Here is a 23,322-nt window from a genome sequence, read left to right as displayed (position 1 = left end):
TAATATCCTCGTATGATCCTTTTTATTTCTGTGGGGTCTGTCATAGTGTCCCCCTTTTATTTCTGATTTTATTTATTTGCATCTTCTCTCTTTTTTCTTTGTTAGTCTAGCTAAGGGTTTGCCAATTTTATTGATCTCAAAGAACCAGCTTTTGGTTTTGTTGATTTTCTCTATTATTTAGTTCTCAATTTCATTTATTTTTGCTCTATTTTTATTATTTCTTTCCTTCTGCTTGCTTTGTGAATAGTTTGCTGTTCTTTTTCTAGTTTCTCCAGTTGTTCAGTTAGATTTTTATTTTAGATCTCTCTTCTTTTTTAATATAGGCATTTAGAGCTATAAATTTCCGTCTCAGCACTGCCTTTACTGTATCCCGTAAGTTTTGATAATTGTGTACTTGTTTTCATTTATCTCAATATATTTATTAATTTCACTTAAATTTCTTCTTTGACTCATTGATTGTTTTGGAGTGTGTTGTTTAGCTTCCACACATTTGTGGATTTTCCCCTTTCCCATCTACTGTTGATCTCCAGTTTCATTCCATTATGATCTGAGAAGGTGCTTTGTAAAATTTCAATATTTTTATATTTATTGTGACCTGCCTTGTGTCCTAACATGTGGTCTATCCTGGAGAATGATTCATGAGCACTTGAGAAGAATGTATAACCTGCTGATTTGGGATGCAAAGTTCTGTATATATATGTCTGTTGGTTCTAGCTTCTTTATCATATTCAAATTCTCTGCTTCCTTGTTGATCTTCTGTCTAGTTGTTCTATCTAATGATATGAATAGTGTGTTGAAGGCTCCAACTATTTTTGTAGAGATGTCTATTTATCCTATCACATTTGCCAGAGTGTGTCTCATGTATTTTGGTGAACCCTGGTTAGGTGCATAGATATTTATGACTATTATTTCTTCCTGGTGGACTGGCCCTTTATTAATGTGTAATGGTCTTATGTATCTCAACTTTTTTTGCATTTAAACTCTGTTTTATCTGATATTAGTATAGCTACTCCTGCTCTTTTTTGGTTATTGTTTCCAACCTTTCACTTTCAGCCAGTTTGTATCCCTGGGTCTAAAGTGGGTCTCTTGTAGGCAGCATATGGATGGCTCATGTTTGTTTGTTTTTTTTAATATTTATTTTTTATTTATTCACAACCTCCCCTCCCCCCAGTTGTCTGCTCTCTGTGTCCATTCACTGTCTGTTCTTCTGTGACTGCTTCTAATCCTTTTCAGCAGCACTGGGAATCTGTGTTTTTTTTTGTTGCATCATCTTGTTGTGTCAGCTCTCCGTGTGTGTGGTGCCACTCTTGGGCAGGCTACACTTTCTTTCGCGCTGGGTGGCTCCCCTTATGGGGTGCACTCCTTGCATGTGGGGCTCCTCTACGCAGGGGACACCCCTGGGTAGCACGGCACTCCTTGCGTGCATCAGCACTGCACATGGGCCAGCTCCACACGGGTCAAGGAGGCCCAGAGTTTGAACTGTGGACCTCCCATGTGGTAGGCGGATGCCCTATCCATTGGGCCAAGTCCGCTTCCCATGGCTCATGTTTTTAAAATCCATTTTGTCAACATATCTTTTATTTGGGCAGTTGAACCCAATCTTGTTCAATATATTATTGCAAATGCATTATTTACTTCCACCATTTTATTCTTTGGTTTTCATATGGCTTTTCTTATTTTTGCTGTCTTTTTACCCTTTTGGTTATCCTTTCTGCTATTCTTGCCTTCTACCCTCTCCTCTAAGCCTCTCTCTCCTGTCTTTTTCCTTGGGAGCTGTAAGGCTCCCTTTAATGCCTCCTGCAAAGGTGAATTCTTTTTTTAAACTCTCTTATTTCTGTTTATTTGTGAATATTTTAAATTCACCTTCATATTTGAAGGACAATTTTTCCAGATAAAGACTTCTCACTTGGCAGTTTTTCTCTTTCAGTATCCTAATTATACCATGACATTTCTTCTCACCTTCATGATTTCTGATGAGAAATCCACACTAAATCTTACTGGGCATCCCTTGTATGTAATGATTTGCTTCTCCTTTCCTGCACTCAGAATTTTCTTTTTATCTTCTTTGACTTTTGACATTCTGAGTAGTATGTAGTATGTGTCCTAGAATAGATCTATTCAAATTCATTCTTTTTTTTTTAATGAACCCAGGACCTTGTATGTGGAAAGCCAGTACTCAACCACTGATCCACATTGGCGTCCCTGAGTTGGTTAGTTGTTTTTTTTCATTTGTTTTGCTTGTTGTTCTTTTTTTTTTCAGGAGGCACTGGGAACTGAACCCAGGACCTCCCATGTGGGAGGCAGGAGACACATCCACTCCCTCATATTTATTCTTTTTTTTTTAAGATCTTTTTAGAAAAAGATTTGTTTATTTATCCTCACCCTCCCCAGTTTTTTTACACTCACTGTCTGTTTTCTGTGTCTGCTGGTCTTCTTTTTTTCAGGGAACTGAACCCAGGGCCCCCATCCTCCCATGTGAGAGGGAGGCGCCTAATCCCTTATCCACCTCTGCTTCCTGTTTGTTGTGTCTATTTGTGTTTCCTCACTGCGTCTCTTGGTTTCATCATCTCACTGCAGCATCTTGTTGCATCAGTTAGCCACACCTGCCCATTGTGTGCGTTAGCTGTCTTGCTCATTTTCTTGAGGTGGCTCTGGGAACTGAACCTAGGACCTCCCATGTGGTAGATGGGTACCCAACTTCTTGAGCCACATCCACTTCCCCAGATTTATTCTCATAGGGATACTCTGCATTTCTTGGACATGTATTTTGTTTCTTTCATGAGAGTTGGGAAATTTTCAGCCATTATTTCTTCAAATACTCTTTCTGCCCCTTTTCCCTTTTCTTCTCTTCCTGGAACTCCCATGACACATATGTTGTTATGCTTTGTTTTATCCTTCAACTCCCTGAACCCCTGCTCAATTTTTTCCATTCGTTTCTCTCTCTTCAATTTCAGCTGTTTTGTCTTCCATATCACTTATTCTTTCTTCTATCATTTAAAATCTGCTGTTGTATGCCTGTAATGTGTTTTTTCTTCTTTATTGTTACTATTACTATTTTAAAAGAAGCTTTAGATTACATAAATGTTACATTGAATATATAGCGGTTTCTCATATACCTCACTCCCTCCCCTTCCCACACCCTTCCCCATTAACAACATCCTTCATTAGTGTGGTACATTTTTACAATTGATGAACATATTGCAGCATTGCTACTAACCAGGGTCTGTAATTTACATTATGGTTTACACTTTGCACTGTACAACTTTATAGGTTTTGACAAAATGTATAATGGTCTGTATCTGGCATTGCAATGTCATGCAGAACAATTCCAATGTCCCCAAAATGCCCCATATTACATCTATTCTTCCCTCTCCCTCCCCTCAGAACCTCTGGTGGCCACTGTCTTTATATCAATGTTACAAGTTCTTCCATTACTAGAATGATAAGTCTACTTTAGTCCATAGTCGCATTCTCCCCTTATGTTTGTTTATTCCTCAATCTTGAGGATTTTGGGATGGTGATGCCCACTCTGCTTCTGGTTGAGAGGGGGAGCAAGGCTGGCCCTGGGCATGCTGGGGCAGCTTATGGACAAAGAAGAAGGGCTTCCCTCACTGGGAATCTAATATTTTTTTCTTTTCTTTTTTTTTAGGAAGCACAAAGGATTAAACTTGGGACCTCGTACATGGGAAGCAGGCAGTCTACCACTGAGCTATATCCACTGCCCTCTAATGTGTGTGTGTGCCTTTGAAGTACTGGGGACAGGGACTGAACCTAGGACCTCATATGTGAGTAGCCGGCACTCAAACACTGAGCCACATTGACTTTCCTGAGTTGGTTTTGTCATTTGTTTTGCTTGTTTGTTTTTGTTTTTTCAGGAGGCACCGGGAACCAAACCCAGGACCTCTCATGTGGTAGTGGATGCTCAACTGTGTGAGCCACATCCTCTTCCTCTAATGTGTTTTTTTTTTAGTGTTCTATCAGTTTTTCTTTTGTTTTGTTTTTTGTTTTTTTAAAGATTTATTTATTTATTTAATTTCCCCCCCTCCCCTGGTTGTCTGTTCTCTGTGTCTATTTGCTGCGTCTTGTTTCTTTGTCCGCTTCTGTTGTCGTCAGCAGCACGGGAAGTGTGGGTGGCGCCATTCCCGGGCAGGCTGCTCTCTCTTTTCACGCTGGGCGGCTTTCCTCACGGGCGCACTCCTTGCGCGTGGGGCTCCCCCACGCGGGGGACACCCTTGCGTGGCAGGGCACTCCTTGCGCGCATCAGCACTGCGCATGGCCAGCTCCACATGGGTCAAGGAGGCCCAGGGTTTGAACCTCGGACCTCCCATGTGGTAGACGGACGCCCTAACCACTGGGCCAAAGTCCGTTTCCCTCAGTTTTTTTTTTAATCTCCGCCCCCCCCTTGTGACTTGCTTGCTGTCTGCTCTTTGTCCATTTGCTGTGCATTCTTCTGTGTGTCTGTATTTATTTATTCCCGCCCTTGCGGCTTGCTTGTTGTTTTGCTCTCTGTGCCATTTGCTGTGCACTCTTCTGTGTTTTTACTTGTCTCCCTTTCTGTTGTGTCACTTTGCTGTATTGGCTCTTCACGGTGCTTGTGGGGTGGTGGCACTCCGTGGCACTTGTGGGATGGCGGCACTCCACAGTGCTTGCGGATCAGCAGCTCTCTGCAGCGTGCAGATGACCCTGCCTTCACAAGGAGACCCTGGGACGTGAACCCAGGGCCTTCCATATGGTAGACAGGAGCCCAGCTGATTGAACCACAGTCGCTTCCCTAATTTTTTTTTTAAGATCTATTTTATTTATTCCTCAACCCCACTGCTTGTGCTCACTGCCTGCTCTCTTTGTCCATTCACTGTGCATTCTTCTATGTCTGCTTGTCTCCCTTTGTTGCATCATCTTGCTGTGCCAGCTGTCTGTGTGGGCTAGCATTCCATGTGGGCTAGCACTCCTGCATGGGCCTTCACCAGGAGGCCCTGGGAATCAAACCCTGGACCTCCTATACGGTAGACAGGAGTCCAATCTCTTGAGCCACATCTACTTCTCCTAATATGTTTTTGATATCACCTATTTTGTCTTTCATTCCCATGTGCTCTGTTATTTTTCTATTCAGGTTTTCATATTTTTCTTTGTGCTAACTCGGTGTCTTCTTTTTTTAAAAAAGATTTATTTTTATTTATTTCTCCCCCTCATCCCCCTATTCCCCCATTGTCTCCTGTCTGTGTCCATTCACTGTGTGTTCTGTGTCTGTATGTATTCTCATTAGGTGGCTCTAGGACCTTCTGGAGTGGGAGAGAGGCGATTTCTCTCTTGCACCACCTCATCTCCCTCTTCTGCTATGTCTTCTTATTTTCTCTCCTCTGTGTCTTTTATTGCATCATCTTGCTGTGCCAGCTCTCTGCATTGGCCAGCACTCCTGTGTGGGGTGGCTTTCCCAGGCAGGGTGGCATTTCCACACAGGGTGGCACTCCTGCACAGGGCTGCATTCCCGCATGGACCGGCACTCACGTGGGGCAGCTTGCCCTTACCAGGAGGCCCTGGGCATTGAACCCTGGACTTCCTATATGGTAGATGGGAGCCCAGTTGGTTGAGCCACATCTGTTTTCCTTCAGTGTCTTCTTTTTTTATTATTATTTTATTTTCAAATCCTTGTGTCAAGGGATAACTTTCAATAGATCGCAGCGAGGGAGCTGCTCTGCTATGTATGAAACCCTGACCCAGAAGCAGGTCATGTACGAGTGGTTTAGCACCAGGTTCCCCATGAACATGTGGTGCGTGATGGCCGAGGGGGTGGCCCCCTTTCCAGCTGCACCCCATTTCTCAGGATGAGGGGCTCTCCACATCAGACCCTTGTCCCGACACACAGTGAGGGTGCTGCATGCACTGGTGTGCATGACGGCCTGCCGGCAGGGACAGGAGGGACTAGCTATCCAAGGCCAACCAAGGCTCCGTGGTGCTGCTGTATCGTTCTGCCTGGCGAGATTGTGACTTAGAGGGCTTCAATCATAACCCCACAGATGTAGCTTTGCCCCATTGGCTCCTCAGCTAAGCACATACACAATCAGTGTCTTCTCGATGTCTTTTATTTCCTTAGCCATGTTGTTTTTCAACTCATTAATTTGATTTTTGAAATTTGTATGAATCTCATTGATTAGTTGTCACAAATCTTGTGTCTCATTTGGAGCTTTGCTATATTTCTTTGCTTGGGCGATTTCTTCCATTTTCTTAGTGTGGCTTGTAATTTTTTGCTGATGTCTAGACATCTGATTATGATGGTGATTTTACTCTGATGCTCAATTTCTCTATTTCGTAGGGATTTAGTATGGGAAGTTGTATGTTACTGATGTCCTTTGATTTTTGGTTCAACCTGTTCTGGGTCTTTAGGCTTGTCCCCTTTAGTTGCTCACATTTGGACCCTGGACCCAGTAATGGATTGCAGACACGATTCCAAGGGCCTTGGGAAGAGAGGCTGTGAAGGCTGGGAAAAACCTCTGTATACTTTTAATTTCCTTACATGCACTTCTTTGGTCCGCCAGCAGATGGTGCTCATCAACAGCCCTCTCAGTTCAAAGCCTGATCCATTGTGTCTTTGCTGCAAGAATGTGACAGATGATCCTGCCTTGAGGCGATTCAGAGCCTCACAGATCAACCTTTCTCTGAGGCTGTTCTCCAAACTTTGTTGGTAGTCCCCTCTTTGCCTGGGTAGGAAATAATTCCACTCCACCCTGCATCCTCAACAGCAGGCCCAGTCAATAGGGAGGGTATTTGAGAGGGCTGGATCTCTTTAGTGCCTTGCTGGCTCCCAAGACAAACAATGGTGTGACCCCACACTGCCTGGAAGTGCTGGTGGGTCACAGCAACTCAAATTTTGGCCAAAAGCTGAATCAGCTTAGCCTGCACCTTCTCTCTCCTGTTTCCAGGAGTGGGTCCCTGCAGTCCCCTCTATCTGTTGCTGTTGACCTGAGGCTGGAGAATTAAAAATTGTCTGCTCATAGGATGGGGAAGGGGAGCCAGAGACTGCAGCTGTAGCTTCTACTCACAGTCTTTCTAAAGAGATTTTTCTCCTGTTTTCTCCTCTCTTCTGGGTGGTATACAGACTTCCACCTGGTGCCCTAAACCCTAGAACATTTTTTTTCCCACGCTGTTTCTACCTGTCCTCTAGCTATTTTCTAGGAGAAGAGAGTTCTAAGTCTTTCTAATCTGTCACCTTTCTGCAAGTTCCAGGATTGAATTTTTGAAATGTGTGTATTAGCCATTTCTATTTCTTTTGTAAATTGTTCATGTCTTTTACCCATTTCTCTATTGGAGTGTTCATCATTTCTTATTTCTTTGTAATAAAACTTTTAATATTTTAAGGATATACATATTTTCCTGTTTGACATTTTTTCCAGTTTGATTATTTGCCTTTTAATTTTGTTTATGGTGTTTTTTTTATATGCAGCTAAAACTTTTTATTTTAGTCAAATCCATGAATCTTTTTTTTATAGCTTTTGTCATCAGTGTCATGCCTTAAAAATCTGCCCTTAACTTTAATATAATGACTATATATGTATATATGAGTTCTTTATATATATTTTATACACTCATATTTATAATCCATCTGGAATTTACTTTACGTGGTATGAAATAGAGACCTTGCTTCCCACTCCACAATATTTAATTGTTCCATCACTATTTCTCCACTATTCTGAAATAAGTATATTTCATACACACACACACACACACCTGACTTCCACCGTTTCTTGGCTCCATGCTAATTTTGTTGGGGAAGCTTAAAGAAAGACTACTCAAAGGGAATTGATAGTCTCGTGCTAGACTGTACTTTCTTCCCTGTTTTCTCTTCCACAAGGCTCTGTGTTGGTTCCACCCTACCCCGCCCATTCCCTGTATGGGCGTTGCTCCTGCCACTTCTTTACTTGGGACATAACTGAAAGCCTAGTGGTGATTATTAGGATTTATTGTAATCTCGGTTTTCGTGGGTAGAATGACAAGCGTCAGTCATAGCTGGATTCCCCCGGAAGCTTTTCCGGTGTTCCCGGGGCTGGACCTCAAGTCCCAAGAGGGAGGTCAGCTCTCAAGCTCTCCGTCCTGGAGGCCAGGTCTACCTGCTCTCTCTGCACACATTTCCCTCCTGCTTATTAAAGGGTGTGGGTCGTGGTGGTTATGGGAGGCAGCTGACTTGGGAGGGCACTGCGGGCAATCATGATGTTTACAGACAAACATTTCTAAAATTCCGCTCCTTCAAGCGGCATTGGGGTGCAAGCTTCCCCTGGACCACGTTGCTTCGGTCCAGGCTGGCCTCTGCCTTCTCTGGCCAACTCCAGGGTTGAACAGGTCCTGAAGTGGAAGGGAGGATGAAGGCCCCGGCCCGCTCGTCCTAACCATCTTAATGATTGTGACTTAAATATTTTAGCAATTCGTAGGGCACAGCAGGATTTATTTAGGCGTTCAGAGCAGGTTGGTTTTTTTTAAATGCCTAACTTTCTGGGTGGTGGAACAGAGGTGTTGTAAGGGAGTGAGGCACAGAAGGATGAAGTGACCCGGCTGGAGTCCCTCGGCAAGCCCGATTCCCCTAAAGGTGGCATTTGTACACAGCCTGACTCGCAGCCCAGTGCTCCTGAAGGAACCCGGCGCTTCCGCGTGGCTGGATCGGCGGGACCGGGAGGACCTAGCACTGGGCCCGGCCTTACTTGGGGCGGGGCCGGCGGGCGCCCGGGGCGGAGGAGGAGCGCGGCACCGCCGCCCCGCCCCGCTCCGGCCCGCGCCGCGCCCCGCGAGCGGCGAGCGCGCCCTCGGCACCGGCGGTGCGGCAGCCGGGCGCGCCTCCTCCGAGCGGCCCGCGGCGGGCAGGGCGGGCGCGGCATGGCGGGCCGCCGGGCGCCGGGGGAGAAGCGCTGGCAGCTGGTGCGCTGGTGAGCGGGCGGCGGGGCCGCGGGGCCTGGTGCGGGGCGCGAGCCCGCGGGCAGGAGCGGGGCCTGAGCCCAAAGTTTCTTCCCGAGCGGAGGTTGCGGGGCTGGAGTCGCCGGACGGCGCGGGGCCTCCCGGTCATCGCCGCCCGCAGCCCCCGCGCCCGGTCTCTGCGGCTGTCCCGCGAGGTCGGCGCGGGGACCCGGCACCTTGTCCATGACGTCAGGCTTTGGGGGCCCGGGCCCTCCCTCCACGAGGCTCATCCGCGGGGTTCGCATCCCTCCCCGCCACCTCCGCTTGTTGGGCAATGGGGCGGTCCCACGGCCACCTCTCGGGCTCGGGGCATGGACTTGGGCCTTGAGGGGTACAGTCCACAGCCCTCAACCCCACGTTCGAGGAGTTGCCCCAGACCACTTCGGAGAGCCCCCGGGCGTGTGGGACGGGGCGTAGAGGAAGGGCAGGGGGGTAAGGGACAGGTCCCTGTGTAGGTCATCGATGCCCCTACCCCCTCCGCAGCCCGCCGGGGCTGGGGAATCAGGGACTGCCGGTGTCAGATTACCCGACTGCGGGCCGGGAGGCTTCGGGACGCAGCGCGGCGCAGCATCCGGGCGGGGTCCCTCTGCCCCAGAGCTGTGGGTTGCTTCACCCCGGGTCTACCCTTTGCTTGGCGGGACCCTGAATGCAGGGCAGCCAGCTCGGCTCATCCTGCCCTGAGACCAGGGAGGAGCCCACGGTTCAAAGGAGAAGACAGGGCTGGGACCCCACCCCATCCCAAGTCCCCCCACCCACACTAAGGCCGGGGGGCAGGGCTGAAGTAGCATTCCCGGGACACAGGCCACCAGGCACATTCTGCAGCCGAATTCATCTAACAGCAGTAAGACGATCAATAACAGCAAGCTGGGCCTGGCGAGCGCTTCCTGGTGGCTGGGTGGTCACCATCCCCTTGACTTACTTACTCTTCACAGCCGGACCCAGAGGAAGGGAGGAAGAGAGGAAACCCAGGCTCGGAGAGGGAAGGTGATTAGTCAAGGTCACAGAGTCAGGGTTTGAACCGTTCTCATTTCCTGGAGGGCTCCTCCCTGGCCTGGCCACAACTCCAAGCCAACCAAATCCACAGTGTCAGAAGATCCTGGAGCAGGAGGGGTCAATGGGTTTGCAACTATTATTACTTAGCAGTGGAGCCGCTCTTAAGATGAACCCCCAGTATATAAAGCAGATACAAGTGGTGTTAATCTGTTGAAGGGCTGGTGGGGAGCAGGCAGTTGCTTAGTGCCCTCTTCTTCAAACTGAGGCACCACCCCAGGCCCCCAGGCCCTCCCAGAGAAGTGTCCTCTGGTTTGATTCCTTCTTTCCCTTCAGGGAGCAAACAGGGTTTCTGCTCTGTCTGTGCCTGGCACTGTCTGGCTGGGTTGGCTCTTGGGCTGGACCTGATGGTATATGAGTCATTGTCAGTGTCCTATTTAGGTTTGGGGACACCCTCACCCTGAGGTGAGGCCATCTCTTTGAGAAGGTCCTGAAGACATGACTCAAATGGCTGGGTGACCTGGCAGGAAGCACCCCTGAGGGTGGGATGCCGTCTGAACCCCAGGGGCTCCTGATCTCCTTGGCCTTGGCCCCTGGACCCAGGATTTCCAGTTGGGTCAGAGGATGAGTTAGGGCTACTCACTTGCGAGTTGTGGAAATCAACTCAAACTGGCTTGAAAGAAAAGGGAATTTATTAGCTCACAGAACCGAAACTCTACAAACTCTTTAGGTTTCAGGTACAACGGATTCAGGCACCCAAATAATGTTACTAAATAATAATGTGTCGTTATTGCCCCCGCCCGCCCGGTCCTTGTGGGAGCCAGGTGGCTAGCAGCAACTGCAGGCAGCCTTCCAGGTTAGCAACCCTCATAGAAATAAAGCTTCCCTTTCTCAGTGGTTCCAGCCAAAATCTCAGGATGTCATCTCACTGGCTTAACTTGGATCACAAACAAGTCTCTGAGCCAATCACTGTGGTCAGGAGGATGGGTTGCTCTGATTGGTCAGGCCAGGTCATGTGCCTGCCCCTGAAGCTGGGAGCTAGATCAGCTGTAGCCAAACCACAGAAGGTTACATGGGGAAGGTGGTGAATGGTCATCGGGCAACAAAAACAAATGATGTCTGTTTATACCTTCAGAACAATCCTCTTCTTTTGAGCCCTCCTTTCCCAAATTACCAAAAATTAACTCAGAACCCAATTGGAGTCATCAGCCCAAGTTATTAATATGGATCACTTTTTTGGCATTCCTACTATGTGCTGGGGCTCATGATGTGCCCTGTGGATGACAGAGATAGGCCCAGGTTCTGACAGTGGGGACTCAGAGACCAGGATGGGAAACTGACAACTGGATCAGAGGCTAGGGCTTACGCCATGTGAAGTGGCTGAAAATGGATGCAGAGTGCCCTGGCCACATTCTTTTTTTTTTTTTTTTTAATTTTTATTTACCCCCCCCCATACCTTGTGGTTTGCTTATTGTCTGCTCTGTGTCCATCCACTGCACACTCTTCTCTGTTTTTACTTGTCTCCCTTTTTTGTTGCGTCACCTTCCTGAGTTGGCTCTCCGCTGTGCTTGTGGGCGGGGCGGCTCTCCATGGCCTGCGGATGAGCGTGTCTTCACAAGGAGCTCCCATACGGTAGACAGGAGCCTGACTGACTGAGCCACAGCCACTTCCCTGGCAACATCCTTTTTACTGGCTGCAGAGTATTCCATTCCAAGTTTGTACCGTGATTTATTTACCTAGATTTTACTGATGACCGTTTAGTGTGTTTTAAATACTTTGATATTATAAGTGTTGTTGCAGTGAACATCCTTGAACCAATATCCCTTCATGCTTGTGCAAAGATAATGGTCAGAGATAATCTGCAAAGTGAATTGCAGGTTAAAAGCATGGGCACATTGTGCAAGATACTGCCAATCTGATCTTCCAAGGAATTGTATGGTTTTAGATTATCTTCAATGGTGTGTGAGATGCTACTTTCCCCAAAATTTTGCTCACACTGGGAGTTATCAAACTTAAATATTTGCCAAGGTCACAAGTGAAAATGGTCTCTCACTGTTGTTTTTAGTTTTCATTTCTTTACTTATGAGAGAAGTTGAGCACTTGAGCACTTTTTTTTTCATGTTTATTGATTATTTGTATTTCTATTTTCAAAATTACTCATTTATTTCCTTTGCTCTTTGTTTCCTATAGATTTGTTCATTATATATTTTTCATATTTATCTGTAAAAGCTCTTCATTTAAAGGAATTAGTCATTTTATTTTTTTAGTAAACTTTATTTTATAAAACCGTTTTAAACTTACAGAAAAGTTGTAAAGGTAGTAGACTCCCTGCACCCAGTTTCCCCTATTACTAACATCTTACATTGGTGTGGGATATTTATTACCATGAATGAATACTGATCCATTATTATTAAGTCCATATTTTATTCAGATTTCCTTAGTTTTTACCTAATGTCCTGTGATCCCATCCACGATTCCACATTACATTTAGTTGTCATGACTTCTTAGATTCCTCGTGGTTGTGTCAGCTTTTTAGATTTTCCTTGTTTTTCTTGACTTCGACAACTCTCAGGAGTATAGGTGGTATTTTGTAGAATGTCTCTCAGTTGGAATTCATCTGGTGTTTTTCTCATGATCGGGTTGGAGTTATGAGTTTTGGGAGGAAGATCACAGAGATAATGTACCATTCTCATCACATCATATCAAGGTACATGACTTATCACTGTGGCTATTGGCCTTGATTATCTGGCTGAGGTGGTGTTTGTCAGGTTTCTTCACTGTAAAGTTACTCTTTTTCTGTCCCCCTGCCATTGTTCTCTTTGGAAGGAAGCTACAATGTCCAGCCCACACTTAAGGAGTGGGGAGTTATGATTGGCTTCCTTGAGGGCAGGGTTTTTACATAAAGTGTTTGGAGTTGTTCTGCGCAGGTTCATCTCTTCTCCCCACTTATTTACTTATTTATTCAGTCATTTATTTATATCAGCATGGATTTATGGATATTTATTTATTATCAGTTTTATTGAAATAGAATTCATGTACCGTACAATTCATCCACTTAAAGTGTAAAACTCAGTGGTTTTTAACATATTCTCAAAGTTGTGCAACCAGCACCACAATCAATTTAATAACATTTTCATCACCCCAAGAAGAAACTCCACACCCATTAGCTACTATTTCTTATTTCCCCTTAGTCCTCCCAGCCCCTGGCAACCACTCATCTATTTTCTGTCTCCAAGAATTTACTTATTCTGGATATTTTATATAAATGGGATCATACACTCTGTGGTCTTTTGTGTCTGGCTTCTTTCAGTTAGCAAAATATTTTCAAGGTTCAACCATGGTGTAGCATGTATTAGTACTTCATTCTTTTTTAATTGCCGAATAATATTCTATTATATGGTTGTACCACATTATGTTTAGCCTTTCATCAGTTGATGGACATTTGGATTGTTTCTATTTTTTGGCTATTATGAATAATCTTGCTGTGAACCTTTGTTTACAAGTTTTTGTGTGGGTGTATGTTTTCATTTCTCTTTGGGTATGTATCTAGGAGTGGAATTGGTGGGTCCTATGATAATTCTATGTTATAATTTAAGAAACTGCTGCCCTGTTTTCCAAAGTGGCTGAACTATTTTATATGATCACAAGTGATGTAGGATCTCTTCACCAATACTTGTTGTTATGCCTTTTTAATTATATAGCCATCCTAATGAGTGTGAAGTAGTATCTCCTTGTAGTTTTGATTTGCATTCCACTGATGGCTAATGAAGTTGAGGACCTTTTCTTGTTTACATTGACAATTTGTGTATCTCCTTTGGAGAAATGTCTGTTCAAATCCTTTGCTGATGTTAAACTGGACTGAGTTTAAGAGTTTTTATATATTCTAGACACAAATTCCTTATCAGATATGTAATTTGCAAAAGCTATGTCCCGTTTTTTGTGGGTCATCTTTTCACTTTCTTGATAGTGTCCTTTGTAGCACAAAAGTTTTAAATTTTGATGAAGTCCAGTTTATATCCACCCTCCAGTTCACTGAAGAGAGATCTGAACTTCCAAGTCCCAACTTTTCTATCACAGGTTCAGCCTTCCACTCTGATTGGCCTAACTTGGGTCATGTGTCTATCGCTGATCAATCACTGTGGCCGGCGGAAGAATTTATTTGGCTTTACAACTTGGAGCTGGGAGTTGGGGTCAGTCCCACCCAAAACCGTGCGGACTGAAAATGGGATTAGGCTGATCCCCAAATAAATCCGGAGTGCTGTTTCAGGACAGGGACTGGAAGCTGGAGTGCCAGTGGCAGCGTCCACTACAGGTACCTCACCGCGTCAGTCCTCCAAAGGTGGGGCACGGAGCTTGGGAAGTGAAGGCAGGGAAGACGGAGGGAGAGGGGGGGAGGCTTTAGGGAAATTCTGCAGGACGCTGCGTTCAGACTTTTCAAGGTGCAGCTCAGAAGAACCGCTGGAAACCCAGGCTGCCTGTCGTTTTTCTTTTTTTTTAGGAGGTCCCGGGGATTGAACCTGGGACCTCGTACATGGAAAGCAGACGCTAATCCACTTGAGCTACATCTGCAGCCTGTGCCTGAAGCTTTTATTGTGGGCTCCTTTGGCCTTTGGGAGCTCAACCTCTGGAAAGAGCACTGGACTTGGCAGTAGGAGTCCTGACTCTATCACTCAGGGGTTCTGTTATTTGGGCCAAATCACTTCCCCCTTGGGGAAGTCTCACTTTCCTCATCTCCTAAAGGGGAGAATTGGGGCTTCGTCTTGCCTTCTCCAGTGTTGTTGGAGGGATCAATGGAAAAAATAGGTACATCCTGTAATGTGCTTGACCCTTCTCTATTTTGGTGATGGATTGTAGGCTCTTGGAGGTGCCAACATACTCCTACAACCTCGGGCCTGATTCTCTGAGTAGCTTCTATCCTTCCTCTTCTTATTCCTTTTAAAATGTCCTTGTTCTCTTGACTTCTGATTTACCAGGGATGATTTGAGAAACTAGTTCTTGCTACAGTGTGAATGGCTGATAGTGCTTCAAAGCCTGGCTCTTTGCAGGATTCAGTCTCTTTTAGTGTGTTTTTCTATGGGAGTTCAGATATATGGCAGGCAAATAGGGAGGATGTCAGGGTGTGGGAGGCCTTTCCTTACACTGAGTGCAGTCTAATTCAGCAAGCCACTTACAAAGTTCATAACTTGATTCATTAATGGAGATAATCTGTTCCAGAACATTCCATGAAAGAAGCTTCCCAAGGATGTAATGAGTGGATCACTGCTGCGCTGTGGTTTTACAGAGGACCCGCTCTGGTAGCCAGAGGGCTGCGTGAGGACGTTGAAGGGATTTCCAAGACGGCTCAGACACAGTCTTTGCACTCTGTCGGGGAGACAGGCAGGCACGTAAATAACTTGTGCCCAGGCGAGCAGAGAGAAGCACTGCAAGATCAAGGCTGAGCAAAGCTTCCCGAAACCCTTCGAACAGACTGGGATTCCGGCTGGAGGTCGGGGAAGGATTCTTGGAGGCAGAGTGGCTTGAGCCGTGGGGGCTGGATGGGCAGTTTGAGAAGGAGGTGGAGGGAGGGCCCTTCAGCCTAAGAGCCCAGCCTGAGCGAAGGCTCCCAGGTAGAAAGGCAGGCTGCGTTTGGAGGCCGGGGACAGGGGTCTGTACATGGGAACGTGGAGGGGCAGCATGGGGAAGGCTGTGGCTTCTAAGGTGAGCAGTTTGGGTGATGTCTGACGTGGAGTGGGAGGCCACTAACCTTTCTGGGCAGGGAGGAAGCGTGTGGGGAAGTGGGGCTGGTACGGAGGAGGGAGAGGGTGTGTGTGTGAGGCCGGGGCACTGGTGGGGAGGAACCTGGTGCCAGGAACCCTGCCTTGGTCCAAGCAGGTGCCCCTTGGACAGCTCCCCTCCCTTCCCGGATCTCGCCCTCCTCACCCCTAAAATGGGATGGTCTGGTCCACGGGCCTTGACTCGAGGCTCAGAGGAGAGAATGCAGGGGGCGCGCGTCATGGTGGCCCACGCCAGGCCTGCTGACGTGGAGGCGATGAGGCTGGCGGGAGGGGAAGGCGATGAGGCGACCCCGCGGCGGGGGCTTCACCCGCACTGCCTCCCTTCAGCCTCGCCGCACCCCGCAAGGCTGTTATTCCCATTTCACAGATGAGGAGACCGGGGCTCCTCGCCCACGGCCGGCGAGTGGAATCCAGGTCGGGGGCTCTGCTGGGTGGAGGCCTGTCCACTCCCCCCGCCTGCCTCTGGGAGATGGGGATCAAGGGGGGAGGTGTGTAGGGTCTGGGCTGGGGCACAGGAGGTGGCGGTGGTGCTGGGCTGAGGTCGTTCGTGTCCCACCTGTGGCAGGACTGAGTGGTCCCGAGTGGACCCGCTCCTCGCTCAGCCTGGGGGTCTGCTCAGCCTGGTGGGATCAAGGTCAGCCCTGCTTGTGGAGTCAGGAGCCATCGCTGCCGGGCCTGGCTGTGCCAGCATCCTGGGGCAAGCCCTGGGCCTGCTGTGCTTCATGTCCTTGTCTGTAAAATAAAGCCAGGAGACCAGATGGCCCTAACAACCTGTGACTTTGTGATCAGAAGTCTTAAATAAAAAAAAAAGAAGATAAATGTTTACTTCTTGAAAATGTAATACAGTCACGTGGTTCAAGCTGAAAGGCATCAAAGCAGTTCGGATGCTCCACGGCCATACGATTCCCCTCCTGGGAGGAACCATTGTTATCCGTCTATCCCGCAGAGATTGCAGGAGCACGTCGTTCAGGACAGAAGCCGGAGCAACGTCAGGATGGGGATGGATGGGGAAACTCATCAGAATAGCAGGGGATAAATCAGGGCAGGCTTCCTGGAGGAGCCAATTTTTGAGCCAGGTTTTATAGGAGGGGAGTCATGTTGGGCCAGAAGCAGGCCACCGGCAGGGTCATGTCCCAAACTGAAGCCATGGATCTCCCCCTCCACCTGTCCTTGTCCACTGTAAATGGCACCACAGCCAGCCACCTGCACGTACCAGGAACGCGAGGACAACTTTGCTGCTTGTCTCGCCCTTGCCCATGGACCATCCTTCACCAAGTCCTGCCAACGCTTCCTTAGCGCACCTGTGGATCCGCCCATTTCTGTCCGGCCTCTCGTTATCCCCCTCTCCAAGCCTTCACAGTCTCCCACCGGGACCCCTGCAGGAGCATGTGACCTGGCCACCCTGCTGTTCTCCACCCAGCAGCCAGAGTCTGGGAGGCAGCGCCACAGCCCTCTCTTTATTTATTTATTCAGGAAGCACCGGGGATTGAACCCAGGACCTCGCACATGGGAAGCAGGCGCTCAACCACTGAGCTACATCTGCTCCCCAATGAGTGGGTTTTCTCATTTGTTTTTAGGAGGGACCAGGGATTGAACCTAGGACCTCGTATATGGGAAGCAGGTGCTCAACCTCTGAGCTACAGCCGCTCTCCCCTGCCTTCTTTTAGCACATCACAGGCACCCTCTCTCCTCCTGCCTCTGGGGATTGGCCCATGTGGGTCCTTCCGCCAGCACACTTCCTACCGCAAGTCCTTCTCCCCCAGCAAACAGCCTGTGCCCCACTGGGCAATACCAGAGCAGCTAATTTATAACCACACACACACGATAATCAAACATTTGGAATAGGTAATACCTTTCCTGTATGAAAAAAATACATTGTTACAAAGTCCTCTCATCCCCCCCCTTCCACCCTAGTTCCCTCTTCTTCCCACCCAGGTCATGACCTTGATTAGTTCTTCTGTCTCTAGAGTTTCCATTTGTAAAGACAAGCAAATATGAATTAATACTTTATTCCTTCTGCCCCTTTTAACAAATTGCACATGCTCTCACATCCTGCTCTGCACTTGAATTCTTTTCTTCATAGTGGGTCTTGGAGATCTTTGCATGATAGGACATGGAAAGCACCTCCTTTACTTTTTTTTTTTGGCTGCATGGTGTTTTAATATTTGGATGCACCATCATTTATTTAACCAGTTCCCATTGGTGGGTGCTTGGGTGGCCCACAGTCATTTGCTATTATAAACATGTCCCATGTAACCCTGTCCACATGCGAGAATCTGTAGATACATTCTCCGAAGTGGGATTGTTGGCTAAAGGGGAAGTGCATTTGTAATTTTGACAGATATCCTCTGATTGTCCTCCAGAGGGGTTGTGCCGATCAGCATTTCCACTGGGAACGTATGACAAGTCTGTTTGTGATGATTTATGTATTTGTGATTATGTGGTGGTTTCTCTCCTCCCAGTGCTGTGGGCTCCAGGGAGGTCGGGTCCACGTCTGCTCAGCTCATCGTTGCAGGCGCTTGATAAATGTTGACTTAATGAATGGGCTCATGGTTCTACCAGGAGGAGGCGGCTAGAGCGGGAGGGGCCACCCTTCCTTTGTGCTCACCTTGCCCAGCCCATCATCCTGGTCCCTGCTCTGGGCTGATTGCCCATCTGGTGTGGGGTGTGGGGACACTATGAGTGACCCCTGAGTTTCTCAAAAGGCCTAATCCTGACCTCTGACTCCTGACCCCACTCCAGAGCAGCCCTTCTCATGCTGTGAAATCCCAAAGTCCAGTGTCGCAGCCCTGTAATGGGGCTTTGAAGGGTGGACCTTTGTCTGATGCTTGAATCCCCTGCCCAGCCTCTGCTTACATACTTCTAGTGACAGGGAGCTTACCACTTTCCCGGTGGCTCCTTTTATCCTCAGACACTAACTTAAAAAAAAAATGGGTGTAGTTTCCTCTATATGTATTCAACTTCACAACAGAAATGTTAACAAACATCTACAGCAATACAAATGGATCCAGAAAGGATGATAAACAACGGAGCAATCCATGGGGATGATTAAACTGATCTAGGGTTTAACACAGGAAATCTGAAGATACATTGTTAGGGTTACCTACATATGAGACCAACCTCCAAAGAAAAACCAGGGAGGGCGCCTTTCAGTGCTTCCCTCCCTCTGGTGGGGGGAACCCAGGAGCAACCTGGGCACTGGGAGGGTTTTGTTGTTTTCTCCGGGGGCTGCATTCCTCAGTGCCCATCTCTGCCCCGTGTTTGAGCCTCAGGATATCTGATAAACTCCGCAGTAAAATCTCCATGTCGACATGGGGGGAGGCAGCCATGCAGGCAACTAACTTTTAGAAAGCTTTTCCATCTGTTGAGTTGAAACCAGCTTCCCTGTCACTGCCTCCTCTTCAGAGAACTTTAACTGTGGCCCTTGGAAGCTGAGCAGGAGGACTATTTGGGGGGACAGGTAACCCCTCAGCCAGCCTCCTCTGGCAAGCGGGGCCAGCTCCCCGAGCAGAGCTGCCTGCCCCTCACGCTCCTGTCCTCTCGCAGGTACGTGCAGGAAGGGCGGTTCCGAGTGGAGGAGAGGACGCTGACAGCCTTCCAGTGGCTCTACACCCCGCAGCAGCACCGCATCCTCAGCCGCGCGGACCTCCAGTCTCCCTCCAGGTAAAGGGACCCAGGGCCCTGACCTTTAGGCCACAGCCATTGTCCAGGAAATGACATCTTTCCCGGACTCCCCCCAGGGGGACCCACACTTGCCGGTAGAGGAGAGGACTCCCAGGGCCCTGGACAGAGTCTGTCGGCCCGGGTGCTCCTGAGGCTTGGGAGGCACTGGGCGATGTGGGGGAACCCGCGTTGCCTCTGCCTTCTCCTCTGTGAAATGGCTGTGATCATACTCCCCCTGCCTTCTCCCAGGAAGATCATGAGGTTTCAGAGGCCTGGGGTCAGCGGGCTCCTCTTTAGGAGGCGAGCGGCTCGCCGTGAGCTGGGCAGCCCCAGCTTGGGACCGGATGGAGCCAGCCTGCCTTGCTCAGCTCCCTCTCCCGTGCCGGAGAATCCAGCTGCGATCCTGCATGGCGGAGTGGGGAGAGAAGGCTTTCCCTGATCCCTGTTCTTGTCCCTGGGCCCCTGCCCACATTTCCTCCGTCTGTGTGGACAAAGGTGACTGGCATTAGCAACCTCGGCAGATATTCTGGGTTACCCTGCTGCTGCCACACCCCTTCCCAAGGCACCTGCTAGACCTGACCCTCTGCTGCCCACCTTCCCTGTTAAAACTGCTCTGCACCAGCTTCTAAGTGGGCAGGACCCTAGCAGCCAAGAACAAATAATGCTCCCTCCCAGGAGTGGTGGCATGAAAGAGGAATGGGTGTAATATCATCGGTGGGGGTTCATCCTGGGCTGCCAGTTAGGGCACGGGGGTTATGCTGTTACTGCACCTCCCCAAACTGGCCTCAGGGATAAGGGTGAGAGGTGGTGGGAGACGTCACCTCTCCAGATGTCTGCCAGGAGTCCTGTTTAGCGAAGAGCCACACAGCTGCTCCAGCTTGTCTCACTGACGATTTCAGGAGGTACGGGAGGAGCGAGGAGGACAGCTACCCCGGACCAATGCAGGAGAATGAATTGGATGATGATGAGGTGGTGACAGGAACCCTGGTAAAGGTGACCCAGGCCACCTGGGAACTCCTGGTAGAGATAATGGATGGGCAGGCAAGTACCCCAGGCTCCAGAGAGTAGGACTTTCAAGTACATCGGGAGAAGTTAGGAAAGCCCCCAGAGCTGGAGGCAAGAGCTGCGGAAAGTGTGCAGAGATGAGATTCTGAGTGTCCGGTTGGAATGCAGTCGGTGCTGGTGTGGCTGCCCCAGGAAGTGCTCTGGTGGGATCTGAACACGAAGGGCACGTGGTCTGAGTCGGTTCCAGGCAACGCGCAAAGTCCTGCTGCGTGCCAAGCATCTTCTGACACAAGGTAGCTCCCGTTCCTGTCTTTAGAGCTGTCGTCCCTCCCCCACATTATCTGGCCTAGTTTTTCACTGTCTGTGCCCCCCTGGCCTGCAGGCTCTGTGGTGCAGGGGCCCGTTCCCTCCCTGTACGCAGCCCTAACCCAGCGCCATGCCCGGAGAAGGAGTGCACTGCACAGGCATCGAGTGACTGAGTGAGAAATGAACATGACCCTGAAGGAAGGCTGGCAGGGAGGCGCGCCCCAAGACCGAGGTGGCGCCGTTAAAACTGCCCAAGGCCGTGGCCTGTAAGGAAGAGGAGGTGAGGCTGCTGTCCATGCCGATGGCCCCAGGCAGATGGAGCTGCTCCCCTCTTCTGAGCCGAGGAGCGAGGATGCTTTTCAGAATCACAGTCATAGAGTGGAGTCCTCAGAGGAGAAAAGCAGTGATGGGAGAGGATGGACCCACTGGAAAGAACTTCAGAGATCTTCCTTGGGAGGCTGCTTCCCAGGCACCTGAGGAGCAGTCTGCCGTAGCTCAGTGACTGCACTAATTTTTATGAGAAGATTACTACTTAATATTGTTCGAATGCTTATCATGTGCCGTGTTGTGAATGCTTTGCAGGAATAAATGGATTTAATCTTCCTAACAATGCTATAATCTAGGTACTATTGTTCTTCCCATTTTTCAGATGGGGAAACTGAGGCACAGAGGTTAATTCACAGCTAGTAAAAATGGCAACCATTACGCACACTGCTTCGGAGAGAAAGAGGCAGGTGCCCAAAGATGGGACAGGGAAGGTGATTTCTATCTTTACAAAGGGGAGGATGGTGGCATCCTCATCCATAAATAAGTGGACTTGGCATCAGGCCTGGTGAAGTTTCGGAGTCTCATTACTTGGTTTACGGGCATTTGGAAAAGGAAGAGGTGGATGATCAGCAGCAGCGAGTGAGTTCCCTGAGAATCCACCCTGCTGGGGGAAGCATATTTGCTTTTCTGATTAATGTTCTAGGCTAAAAAGTAGTTTGGGGGCGTTGCATCAGGAGACAGGGTTTCTGAGTTTCAGCAACAAATTATTCTTTTCTTCCCATCAGAGCCTTGCAGGTGACACAGAGAAATGTGGGCTGGGGAAGGGGGGTGGCACAGCTAAGGAGGCTGATGAAGGGGCCGTGGTTGGCTGAGTCCCACTCAACCTGATCCTCGGTGGCTTGGGTGAGGAAGGGTGGGGACAGCGTGCTGGGACCCGAAGCTGCCTGGAGGCTGGATCCCAGGACCAAGTCTGGTAGATTCAACTCCACAACTTCCCTTTTGGCCTCCAGTCCTGCGTGTGCCGGGGAGCAGGCCAGGGAAGCAACGCCTTCGGGCGCTTTCAGTGGGCTGGAAGCCTGGGTATTGCACCACGTTGTAGGCGTTTACCAAAGAAAACGCTCCCATCTTGGAGCTGCAAGAGCTCTGGAAAGAGACCAGAGCAAGGGAAGGGAAGGTCCTGCTGTTCTGAATCTCAGGCTCTGAGAGGAGTGTCTGTTTGTCCGTTCATACGACAGACGGCATACGGGGATTAGCCCCTTTTCATCTGTCAGCCACGGTGCACGGCGGACCAGCCTGCGCTGCAGGATGATGGGACAGGCTGCTGCGGGGCTCAGCCCTGGGCTGGACTCCTTCCTGCCTGCCTGTCTTCCCCTCCCTTCTCCCTCCCTCCCTCCCTTCCTTCTTCAGCTGTCCACTGACACCCTGTTCTGCATCTGGCCCTGAGGTTATAGTGGTCATCAAGGCAGAACAAGGGTCCCCCTCCATGGATCACATCCTAGTGGGAGAGACAGACACTGAAAATGCAGACAAGAAGACAAGAGAATTTCCCAAGGTGCTCATTGCGCTGAAAAACCAATACAGGGCGTGGAGACAAAGAGCATAGGAGGGGACTCTGGAAGAGGCCAAGGACTCCCTGCGAAGACGACATTTGAGCTGAGTCCTGAAGGACGCAAGGGGACAGCCGTATGGAAGAGCTGTGGGTGAGGAGAGTTGGGCGGATGGGGGGAACACAGGAGATGAGGAGGAAGAGTGCTCCTCTGGGGAAACAGCGAGTGCAAAGGCCCTGGGTGCCTCGGAGCAGAAAGCCATTATTTCTGAGTAGTGAGAGGCCAGGACAGAGATGGAAGGGGCAGATGGCTGAGATGAAAGGCCCGGCTTTCTGGTTCCTAGAGCAGTCCCGGGTTGACGGGCTGCCCCTGGGAGCCAGCTTCCCATGACTGGAGGTGTGCAAGCTACCCTCAGAGGTCCCCTGCACAGAGGTTCCTGAGGAAGAGACCCCAGCATCCCAAAGGCTGGCTAGAGGACCCCTCATTGCTTCACCCCTTCACGCTCAGGAGCACCGATCGTCTGGCAGAAGCTGAGAGGATGTCCCTTGAGTGAAGGAATGAAAGCTCCAAGCTGCCAGGCCAGGGCAGGCCAGTTTTAGGGGTCTGAGCAGCTTTTGAGGCTCTCCACTTCCCACGCCAGATAACACGGTAGCCCCTCCCCGCCCTACCCTAGGCAGAGCTGCAAAGAACCCAGGGCATCTCCCTCAGTTGCCCGGGAAACCTCTGCTCCCCTCGGCTCCCCACAGGCCTGTGACCCTGTCCTTCCGGTACTCCATCCTCCCGGAACCTCTGTGGGCAGGTGGGCTGCTGCCCCTTCCCCCCTACAGGTCCCT

At 49.2% G+C, this 23,322-nt stretch overlaps 1 protein-coding gene across 6 annotated transcripts in view; it reads left to right on the top strand.

Moving 5' to 3' along the window:
• Nucleotides 1-8,785: 8,785 nt before the first annotated feature.
• The window catches only part of RAP1GAP2 (RAP1 GTPase activating protein 2), a 244,631-nt gene continuing 230,094 nt past the window's right edge, over nt 8,786-23,322 (top strand). For 4 of the 6 annotated variants that reach the window (XR_011646816.1, XR_011646815.1, XM_071210412.1 and 1 more), the window contains exons 1-2: nt 8,834-8,909; nt 19,248-19,364. Coding sequence is in view for 4 of the 6 variants with exons in the window: in XM_071210412.1 (XP_071066513.1) it covers nt 8,860-8,909; nt 19,248-19,364 (167 nt within the window). In the remaining 2 variants the exon portion in view is untranslated. Of the gene's footprint in view, nt 8,910-19,247; nt 19,365-23,322 lie in introns of all 6 variants that reach the window. The other 2 variants (XM_058283763.2, XM_058283764.1) reach the window with 2 other exon arrangements.

The sequence above is a fragment of the Dasypus novemcinctus genome, chromosome 21 (assembly GCF_030445035.2).
Source record: "Dasypus novemcinctus isolate mDasNov1 chromosome 21, mDasNov1.1.hap2, whole genome shotgun sequence".
Taxonomy (NCBI): domain Eukaryota; kingdom Metazoa; phylum Chordata; class Mammalia; order Cingulata; family Dasypodidae; genus Dasypus; species Dasypus novemcinctus.
This window is presented reverse-complemented; position numbering and strand designations above follow the sequence as displayed.